The sequence below is a fragment of the Miniopterus natalensis genome, chromosome 4, assembly GCF_054644295.1.
Source record: "Miniopterus natalensis isolate mMinNat1 chromosome 4, mMinNat1.hap1, whole genome shotgun sequence".
NCBI classification, from domain to species: domain Eukaryota; kingdom Metazoa; phylum Chordata; class Mammalia; order Chiroptera; family Miniopteridae; genus Miniopterus; species Miniopterus natalensis.
In genome coordinates this window covers 60,979,353-60,989,736 of record NC_142084.1, presented here as the reverse complement: position 1 = coordinate 60,989,736, position 10,384 = coordinate 60,979,353, and the positions used below count along the sequence as shown (strand labels likewise).

The 10,384-nt window shown below is 49.9% G+C and overlaps 1 protein-coding gene across 1 annotated transcript; it reads right to left on the bottom strand.

Moving 5' to 3' along the window:
* Positions 1-3,948: 3,948 nt before the first annotated feature.
* On the bottom strand, positions 3,949-9,861 carry GZMM (granzyme M). The gene is made up of 5 exons (XM_087815979.1): positions 9,786-9,861; positions 6,159-6,318; positions 4,990-5,125; positions 4,625-4,888; positions 3,949-4,122 (listed from the first exon to the last, which is right to left on the bottom strand). Exons 1-5 carry the CDS (start codon positions 9,859-9,861, stop codon positions 3,949-3,951), a joined length of 810 nt encoding a protein of 269 aa, XP_087672105.1.
* Positions 9,862-10,384: the final 523 nt, after the last annotated feature.

Sequence of the window (10,384 nt, the reverse complement as noted above, 5' to 3'; positions counted from 1 at the left end):
ATAATAAGCAGTGTGGTGATGAAGGACGCAGGTTGACAGCAGATGGTGAGGCGCACAGGGTGAGACCCAGGAGGATGGAGTGCGGGAGCTTCTGTCCCATGACACGGGGGCTGTGCGCTGGTGCTGAGCTCATTTCGCAGACACCTTCTAACCCAGTGATTTTCAACTGATGTGCAGCAAGAATGTTTAAAACATGCTAATACCTGACTGTTCAGTCAGGGGCACTGACCTCTTTCCCCTTAGACTGTCAAATAAAAAAATGACAACAGCCAGCATGACAATAGCTGTCTGGTGGGAATGAATCATAATTATGCCCATTTTTTTTGACAGATCGACAAAATAATATAACATGCTTTTTGGTGTGCCACAGAATCTTAGTAGTGAATGTGTGCCACGAGATGAAAAAGGTTGAAAATTGTTGTTCTAACCCCTTGGTCTCTCTGTTAGCCCCATCCCAGGTGTGGTTGAGGGGGGCTCGTTATGAACTACAAGGGACCCATTTGTTTGTCTTATCAGTTAGGAAACTCCGAAGGTTTTAGAAACCCTGTGCCAGGAATATGGGTGAAGACCAAATATACATTTTGATTAAATCACAGCATCACTGTTTGGTTTCTGAGAAGTCACCAGGCTGTTGTGACCTGGGTGTGTTCTGTTCTGTGCACATGTGATGACTTAGTAAAAATTTAAACATTAAAAATGCACTTACCACCCTAGCTGGTGTAGCCCAGTGGTTGGAGTGTCCGCCTGTGCACCGAAGAGTCCAGGGTTCGTGCAGATCCGATTCTCAGTCAAGGGCACGTACCTGGGTTGCAAGCTTGATCCCCCACCCCAGTCAGGGCGAATGCAGGAGGCAACCAATAGATGTGTCTCTGTCACGTGGATGTTCTCTCTCCCTCTATCTCTCTTCCTCCTCCCCTCCCTTCCACTCTCTCTAAAAAATCAATGGCAAAAATATCCGGCGTGGCGTGGCTCAGTGGTTGAACATCGACCTAGGATCCAGGCGATCGGGGTTCGATTCCCCGTCAGGGCACATGCCCGGGTTGCCGGCTTGATCCCCAATAGAGGGCGTGCAGGAGGCAGCCGGTCAATGACTCTCTCATCATTGATGTTTCTCTCTCTCTCTCTCTAACTCTCCCTTCCTCTCTCTGAATCAATAAAGATATACTGTGGGGGGGGGGGGGGGGAAGATCCTCTGGTGAGGGTTAAGAAAAAAAGAAAGAAAGAAAAAGAAAAAAATTGTACTTACCATTCCAAACCTCAGTCTTGGGGTGGATTATCCTCCAGTTATGATTAAAACAGATCTCAGCTAAAGGACATTCTACAAAACTCCTGACCCATCCAGGGCATCAAAACAAGGAACATCTGAGGAACTGTCACAGTCTGCATGAATGTCAGGTGGGGTCCTGGATGGGGTCTTGGGCCAGGTAAGGGACATTTGGGGAAATTGAGAAAATCTGAATAAAGTATCAATATTAATTGTGACATGTGCCCCTGACTCATGCCAGATGTGCACATAGGGGAAGGAGCATGAGTGCATAGGAACTCCATGCTCTCTGTCACTTTTCTCTAAATCTAAAATAGTTCTAAAAAGTAAAGTCTATTATGCCCTGGCTGGTGTGGCTCAGTTGGTTGGAGTGTCAACCTGTACACCAAAAGGTTGAGAGTTCGATTCCCAGACAGGGTGTGTGCTGGAGGCAACCAGTGGATGTTTCTCTCTCTCTTTCTCTCTCTCCCTTCCCCTCCCTCCCTCCCCCTTCCTCTCTCTCTAAAATCAATAAACATATGCTCTGATGAGGATTAAAAAATAAATAAATAAAGTCTGTTACAAAAAAGATAACGGCCATTCAGCAATTTGCAAAAAAACCCCAAAAAACGGAGAGAGAATCTGCATCTTCTCTTCTCCCTGCGCTTGTCCTTGCACCATATCTGTTCTTCCTTCTCACTCTTGCTCCGTAATAGATAAAGAAGGAAAGGGCCTCCTGATGTTTCCTGACACTTTGCAGAATATGACCGCTGTTCCGCGACCAGAGAAAAAATAACTACCAGCCTTTGCAGCAAACCCCACATCTGGACTGGTAGATGCACCACAGAGTCACCCACGGCAGTGGGGTGAGGGACAGGGGGAAAGGAGGTGAAAGCTCAGGCTCCTGGTACAGGCCCTGGGGGTGGGGCAGGCATGTTACTGTGACAGCCAGGCCCAGCCGAGTGGATATAGTTTCTCTTTGTATAAAAACCTGTAAAAACGTTGCACAGAACACCTTGGATGAAGACATAAGACTGGCAACAGTTGCCTCTTGGGGGAAATGGGCTAAGTGGGAACTGTCTTCTTCCAGAATGACATTCTGTTCCTTTATTGCCTATCTGTGGCAATAACTAGGCAAAAGCTAAATTTTTTTACTGATTGATTTTTAGAGAGAGAGGAAGGGGGGAGAGAGACAGGTATGGGGACATTTATTTGTTGTTCCATTTATTTATGCATACATTGGTTGATTCTTGTATGTGCCCTGAGCAAGGATTGAACCTGCAACCTTGGTGCATCAGGACAACGCTCTAACCAACTGACCTACCTGGCTAGGGCCATACAAAAACTAAATTTAAGGCAACATTGCAAGGGGCAGTGGAGTCTTCTTGGGTGACTAATGCACATCTCTGCTGGGGTTGGGATTACAAGCATTTGTAGGCTTTTGTCAAAACAGCAAGTCATCCACTTAGATTCATGCATTTCATTGTATGCAAGAGAAAGAAAGACAGAGAGACAGAGAGAGAGACAGAGGAAGAGGAAGGACTCCAACCCCTGCTGAAGAGTTTGGGGAGCCATGCTGTGAAATGCGTCAGCAGCTAAGCCAGGTGGATAGATGGACAGAGGGACAAGAGGTGGTGAAGTACCTAAGTGCTCGCTTTACCCTTGTTCCAGCTTTGCTGTGTGTTTCGGAATTTTCATGATACAAAGATTCTGTTGGAAAACAGCAGTACCTCAACAGTTACACAGTTAACTGTATGGCTGAACAATCTCACTCCTCAGTGCTCACCCAAAAGAAATGAAATGTGGGTCCACACAAATACTAGTTAGTGCCCATGTGTCCATGACAGTAAGTTCACAGGAGCCAAATGATTGACACAACTCAAATGTCCATTAAGGGACAAATGTGGCCCATCCACACACTGGAATATTACTCAGTCATGAAAAGCAGTGAAGCTTGGATACTCGTTATGACGTGAATGGACCTTGAACACATGATGCTCAGGGAAAGAAGCCAGATACTAAAGGCCACACAGTGTGTGATTCCATTTATATGAAATGTCCAGATCAGGCAAATCCACAGAGACAGGAAGTGGATTCGTGTCAGGGGTTGGGGAGCCGGCTGAAGGTGATTGTTGATGGGGACAGGGCTGCTTTTTGGGGTGATGGGATGTTCTGGAATTAGAGGTGATAGTTATATAACCTTGTGAACATACTAAAAACCACTGAAGTGGATGAATTATAAGGCATGTGAATTATATCTCAATACTATGAAGATACTACCAAAAAAAGAAAAGGAAGAAGATTCTAGAATGCTTTTGTCCAGTGACCTCCACCCTGCTCCCCAGCACCCAGCACACCCCCTGCCAGCCAAACTCTTGCTGTGGCTCCCGGCATTGGCCAATGCCATCCCCTGCCATCCTCTGGGCCCCACCCTGGCACCCCTCCTGGGAGAGGCTGGCCCTCGCCTGCTGCTGAGCTCCCTCCAGCAGCTTAAAAAGTGCAACCTCTGTTTTTTAAGTGGGGAAACTGAGGCCTGACCAAGGCCTCACAGCCAGCATGGCAGAAGTGGGGTCAGAATCCAGGCAGGACATTTACAATTTCTTTATTACAATTTATTACAATTTATTGGTCCCCTCTCTGCCCCTTTCCATAATCCTGCAGGGGAGGGTCCCACAAGCAAAGGAGTCAGGGTTGCCCCTGGAACATCAGGCCTGAGGTGGGGCCGGCCAGTGCTTGGTGATCTTCCTGATCCAGGACATGTAGGGGGCCACAGCAGTGGCCACGGGGGGCTTGAAGATGTCAGTGCAGACTGTGGAGCTGAAGGACAGGATTCCAGCCACATGGCCTTTGCTGCACACCAGAGGCCCGCCTGAGTCCCCCTGCCGGAGCCCACAGGACACAAGTTACTTTCTGTGCCCGCTGGAGAAAGCCTGATTATTCCTGGGGGTGGGAGGCTGATTCTACGGTAGAGACCCCCCCCATGAGTGTATGCACTGGTCCCACATCTCCCTACACACATCTCCTCACTCCTTCACCCCCACCTCTTCCCCCCCTTCCTTCCATCCTTCCAGCTCTTTGCTTCTTCCCACTCCCGGGCTAGTGCATGTGCTATGACTATCTTCGGTGCTAGAGCCTGAAGCCCATCTCTGCTGCTCCTTGACTGTGTGACTGTGGGCAAGTTACTTAACTTCCCCGTGCCTCAGTTTCTGTATCTGAGAAATGGACTAATGTAATACCAATCTCAAGAATCCTCCGGAGAATGGACAGAGCCGGGGCCCAGGGAGAGCTGGGGCTTTGCCCTGGTTGTGAGGTCCCCCTGGCCGCAGGCTGATGCCCTCCCCTCAGGCCAAGCTGCCCACCTCCCTGCTGCCGCCCCCTCACCTTGCAGGGGGCCTTATTCTTGGACTCGGCCTCCAGGCAGATCATGTGGGGGGTGATTTTGCCCCTCCAGAAGCGACTGTTGTTGCACATCCTGGCATCCAGCACATGCATGTTCAGCTCCTGCAGTGCCTCTGCCAGCCGCCCGCTCTGCCGGGTCAGCCCCCAGCCAGCCACGCTGCACCTTGCTCCCGCGGCCACTGCCTGGCTCCCTCGGGGCAGGGCCAGGGGCCGAATGGTCTTGCTGGGTTTCACCTTCCATTCCAGCTACGAGCGGCAGAAGGGACAGGTGAGTGAGGCACAGTGGGGGAGGCAGTCATAGGGGGGTACCTGGGTGCAGCGGTCACCCCTCCCGCCTTCCCCAGCACCTTAAGCAGCGCGAGGTCATTCTCCAGTTTGGGGGCAGGCTTGTACTTGGGGTGCAAGACTGCTGCCCTGACTCGGAAGGTGAGGCCACGGTCTCTGAGTGCATGGAGTCCCAGCACCAGCCTCAGCTGTTGGGGCCTGTGGGCGGCAGAATCGGGGTGTGGACTGCTATCCTGTAGCCCGCGACTCCTCCGCATAACCTGAGCCCTGCATCCAGGGTCCATCTAGGCTGAGTTCAAGGCCAAGGGGTACTCGTTCCTACCCCCAGGCCCCCCACTCCCTCACCTGGCCTCCTTCTGGCTGGTTCTTCCCCTGCTCCTTTTCAACTGCCTCCTCCCCACCTCCTCCAGGAAGCTGTCCTTGCTCCCACCCCTGCCCAAGACCCCAGTTCATTCCAGACCAGGGGTAAGGCTACGTGTGTGTCCAAAAATGATGACCTTCAGCCTGGGGCTTCCTTCAGCGGGGGCTGCAGCCTCATTCAGTGATTTGTTCTAAAGCTGGCACATAACCTAAGAAGGGCTCATAACTTTGCCCAAACTGTAGAGAAATAAGCTCTTCCACAGGATCTAAGGGGCCCATCCTTGCCACCGTGTGAGATGTGGCCAAGGGACACAACGGAAGAGCTGAGAGACAGGCAAGCTCCTGACCAAAGCTCACGCAAACCTGGATCAAGCTGTACCTAAAGCCTTATGTCCTCCTAGGCTTTTCAGTTTGATGAACCAACAGATCCCCTTCAGTTACTTTGACCAGTTTGATTTGGGGTCTTTATTCCTGGCTAGTCCAGAGGTGGGGCAGCTCCATGACTGATTTATTTGGTGGCTTACTGCGTTGGTTCTGCCATCCTCAGAGACCAGCTCTATCCCCATGGCCACAGTGGGAGACACATTCCTGTCTGTCACAAGAGGCCCAACTCTGTCTAGCTGGAAGGTGCTTCGTTGTAGCAAGTAAAGCTTCCCTAGGAATTCCGCAGCCCAATGTCACTTACGCATGCCTAGGGTTGATGACAGGTACACACACTGCAGCAATCACAGGAGAGGGAAAGGGGACACCCCTATGACCCTATAATTGGCTCAAATCTGTCAGGACCCACCCTGGGTGAAAACAGGAACAATGGGATAGACTCGGGGATGCTTGGGATGACAGAGGGGGTGGGCAGGTTGAGGTAACTCACGGTTGAACCACGCAGTGGGCAGCTGTCAGTACCCACATCCGGTGCACAAGGACTCCCCCACACAGGTGGGCACCAGCTTTCTGCAGTGAGACCATGTATGGACGGGAGTTGGGGGCAGCCTCGTGACCACCAATTATGTGGGTCTTAAATGTGTCACCTCCTGGGGAGAGGAACAGAATGCCAGGTTAGGGCTGGGTGCCCCATCCTTACCACGACCCTTCCACCCCAGGCCTGGGGAGCCTGGACCCTAACACAGTCCCCTCTGTTCCCTGACGCATTCAGGTTGACAGGTGGGGCTGTCCTTGATCCCGCCTCATCCTTCATCCCCATATCCTGGTCACCAGCAGGTGACCATCTGGCATTCACATCCCATCCCTTGCTTCTGGGCCCCACTGGGACGCCCCTGGGCACCACAGTGCAGCCCCTATTGCAGCAGCTGGAGGAGCTGTTTAAAGTAGAGAAATTGGATCCTCACATCCCTTCTGCGGGACATAAAATGGTGCAGTCACTGTGGGAACAATCTGGCAGTTCCTCAAAGTTTAAAGAGTTACCACCTGACCCAGAAACTCCTCTCCAAGAGAAATGAAAACATATATCCACACAAATCTTGTTCACACATGTGCATAGCAGTGGGACTCACACATTACGAAAAAGTGGAAACAGTCCAAATGTCCAGCAGTAGGTGAGGGATAAACACGATGTGTCCATCCACACCCTGGAATATCACTCAGCCGCGAAGGGGGGGAAGCAGGTCACGCGCTACGACTTGAGTGGGCCTTGAACACACGACGCTCAGTAAGAGAAGCCAGACACAAAAGACCACGCAGTGCGTTATTCCAATCATGTGAAATGCCCAGAGCAGGCAAATTCACAGAGATCGAAAATGGGTTTGTAAATGGATGCCAGGGGCTGTGGGAGGGAGTGGACTGGGTGCTAATGGGGATGGGGTTGCATTTTGGGGTGATGGAAAATTCTGGAACTAGATAGAGGTGCTGGGTGCATAACACTCTGAATGTACTAAAAATAGTGAATTATATACTTTAAAAGGGTGAATTGTATGGCATGTGAATTATATCTCAATAAAGATGTTATAAAAATTGTTTTAAAATCAATCAGGAATTTTAAAAGATTGATAAAAAGTTTTAAAATGTAAATCAGATCAAAATCTTCCTATGGTTCCCATTCATGCTTTAAAGATCCAAACTCCCCATGACCTACAAGAGCCACATCCTGCTTCCTTCCCACTCCTCACTCCACTGAGCCACACTGGCCGGGAGGTTGCTCCTCCGGGGCCCTGCCTTCATCCCACCTCAGAGTCTCTGCACATGCCGTGCTGGCAGCCTTTCCTCCAGACGTTCCCAAGTCTGGCTTCCTCACTGGGTATCTGCTCAAAAGCCTTCTCTTCAGAGACCCCTGCCCCAACTTCCTTAATATAACCCTCCTTCTTTCACTCTGCTCTGTTCTCTTCCTAACAATAAGCCCTTCCTGACATTGTATCACACACAGACTTGCTCATTGACTCTCTATCCCCGCTAGTCCTCGGGGGCAGGCCCCGTGCCTGTCTTGTTTACAACAGGCCTGAACAGTATGTGCTCAGCAAACACTGATGGATGAATGACAAAACAGATAATGGCTGATGGATGGATAACAGATGGATGGCTGATGGCTAATGAATGGATGGATGATGAATGGCAGGAAGGAAGAAAGAAAGAATGATGGATGGCCCTGGCCGGTGTGGCTCAGTGGGTAGAGCGTTGGCCTGTGCGCTGAAGGGTCACAGGTTCGATTCCTGATCAAGGGCAAGTACCTGGGTTACAGGTTCAATTCCCAGCCCTAGACGGGACGTGTGTGGGAGGTAACCAATCGATGTGTGTCTCTCACATCGATGTGTTCTCTCTCTCTCTCTCTCTCTATATATATATATATATATATATATTTATTTATTTTTTAATATATCTTTATTGATTTCAGAGAGAGGAAAGGAGAGGGAGAGAGAGAGATAGAAACATCAATGGTGAGAGTGTCATTGATCGAACCCACAACCCGGTCATGTGCCCTGACAGGGAATCGAACCCCGATCACCTGGATCCTAGGTCGACGCTCAACCGCTGAGCCACGCCCGGCTGGGCTCTCTCTCTCTCTCTTCCACTCCTCCCTCGCTCCCTCCCTTCCGCACTCTCTAAAAAAAATTCTTTTAAAAATCAATGGAAAAAAATGGATGGATGGGTAGAAGAAAGGAAGAGGGACAAAGGATGATGGATGATGGATGGCAGCAAGGAAAAAAGAGAGAAAGAATGATGGATGGAAGGAAGGGAGAGAGAAAGGATGATGGATGGGTGGATGTATAATAGTGGAAGAAAGGAAGGAAAGAGAGAAGGGAGAAAGGATGATGGATGATTGAACACCTATCCCACGGGGTCTCCAATTCACCACAGAGCCATTCTCATCCAGCCCAGCCAGAATCCTGGGATGCTAATCACCCACCACCTTCTATTTTAAGCTCCCAGGCATCCAGTCCTGGCCAAGCATGTATGGTTTGGGGCGGCAGCCAGCAGGGGCTCAAATACCAGCTTTGTCCTTCCCAGCCAGGCGATCCTGGGCAGGTTGCCTCATTTGCTGGGTCACTGGGTTGGGGTTTCCTGTTATGCAACTCAGAGTTATGTACATACGTATATAAGGACCCTGCCTCCCCAGTGCTGCCAGGAGGCAAGAGGCCTGCACCTGCTCCACCTCCTGTGGTGTTCTGTGAATCCAGCTCCACGGTGAGGTGTGAGGAGCATAAGATATTTTCAGAGTCCCAAAGTCTCCCCTTAAGACAACTGCAAGAGGAAATTAATGATTTTACCCTGGAGAAATCTGGTGAATGTCAGCTTCACCAAGCGATCTAGCTAATGGCACCAGGAAGCAGGCAGGAACCCTCTATGATTCCTGCAGAAAATGCACAACCCGAACCCAACCTCAGGGACACAGCAGGCAGACCCACAGGCATCGCAAATACCAGTGCCACAAGACCCAGGGGGAAATAAAGAAATTGCCCATAGTGGACGAAGAGATGAGGTGCCCCCTGCTGGATTTGCTCCCATAAGGAACGCTGTGGGAACTTTTGAATATGGGCTGTGGATGAGCTAATAGCACTGTATGAATGCACGATGTTGAGAATCCTGCTATGTAGAGAATGTTCTTGTTCGCAGAAAACACACCATGGCATTTAGGAGTAAGGGGAAATGCTCCTGAAACGTACTCTCTATTGGTTCACAAAAATAAGATATATATTTATTTTTTATACTCACACCCAGAAGGTGGTGATAAGGAAACTGTGGCAACATGTTTACAGTTGAGAAATCTAGGAAGAGAAGATGGGAGTTGCCGGTAGGATTCTAGTGACTTTTCTGTAAGATCAAAGTCAAAATGAAAAACCTTAAAATGTCTGCCCTGATGTGACCTGATTTCTACTCTACCTCAGGGCCCTTGCTCAGCCTCACCTCCTTTTTGGAGCGGCTGACAGTTCTTCCATCAGTCCCCTTCTGGGGACAGTGGACTTGTTTATAATCTGTTGTGATACCCACCCATGAACACCTAGAGGGCCAAAGTTTTGGGTGTTTCCCCCCTTGCTTGGCTCCCACTCACCTGCCCAAAGAGCCCCCAGGGCCAGCAGCAGCGGCAGAGATAAGGCGGCCTCCATGGTGCTGGGGAACTTAGGCATGGGTGCTGCCTGAGTCCCCGGCACCTCCCACCCTGCCCACACCTTCCTTTAGGGGAGGCAACACTCACACCTTCACTTTCAGCAGCACACACTCCACCCCTAGCTGGTTGTATGTCACCCAGAAGCATTTCAGAAAAGTCTTTCTAAAAGATACAGGCTCTCTGAAAAGAAAACCACACTACACATCACATCTGAAAAATTAACAAAAATTTCCCCTCATCGTCTAATATCCCATCATGTTCAACCCCCATCTCACACATTTGTGGTGTGTGTGAGCATGTGTGGTTTCAACATGATTGTCTTCTTTGCCCCCTGTTTCTTATCATGACAAAATACACATAAAATTTACCATCTTAACCATTTTTAAGTATACAGCTCAGTGGCATTAAGCACATTCACACTGTTGTGCAGCCACCACGATCCATCTCCAGCACTTTCTCATCTTCCCGAACTGACAGTCTGTCCCCATTAAACACTAACTCCCCTCCTCCCAGCCCCTGGCTCCCATCATTTACTTTCTGTC

What these genes read in the sequence shown, in the direction of transcription:
- GZMM (XM_087815979.1), bottom strand. Translation starts at nt 9,861, where the DNA reads ATGCCTAAGTTCCCCAGCACCATGGAGGCCGCCTTATCTCTGCCGCTG. An exon ending in CCTGGGGGCTCTTTGGGCAG is followed by an intron (nt 6,319 to 9,785) that starts GTGAGTGGGAGC and finishes TCCTCTCCCCAG; the next exon opens with GAGGTGACACATTTAAGACC. An exon ending in ATGACCTCGCGCTGCTTAAG is followed by an intron (nt 4,889 to 4,989) that starts GTGCTGGGGAAG and finishes TGCCGCTCGTAG; the next exon opens with CTGGAATGGAAGGTGAAACC.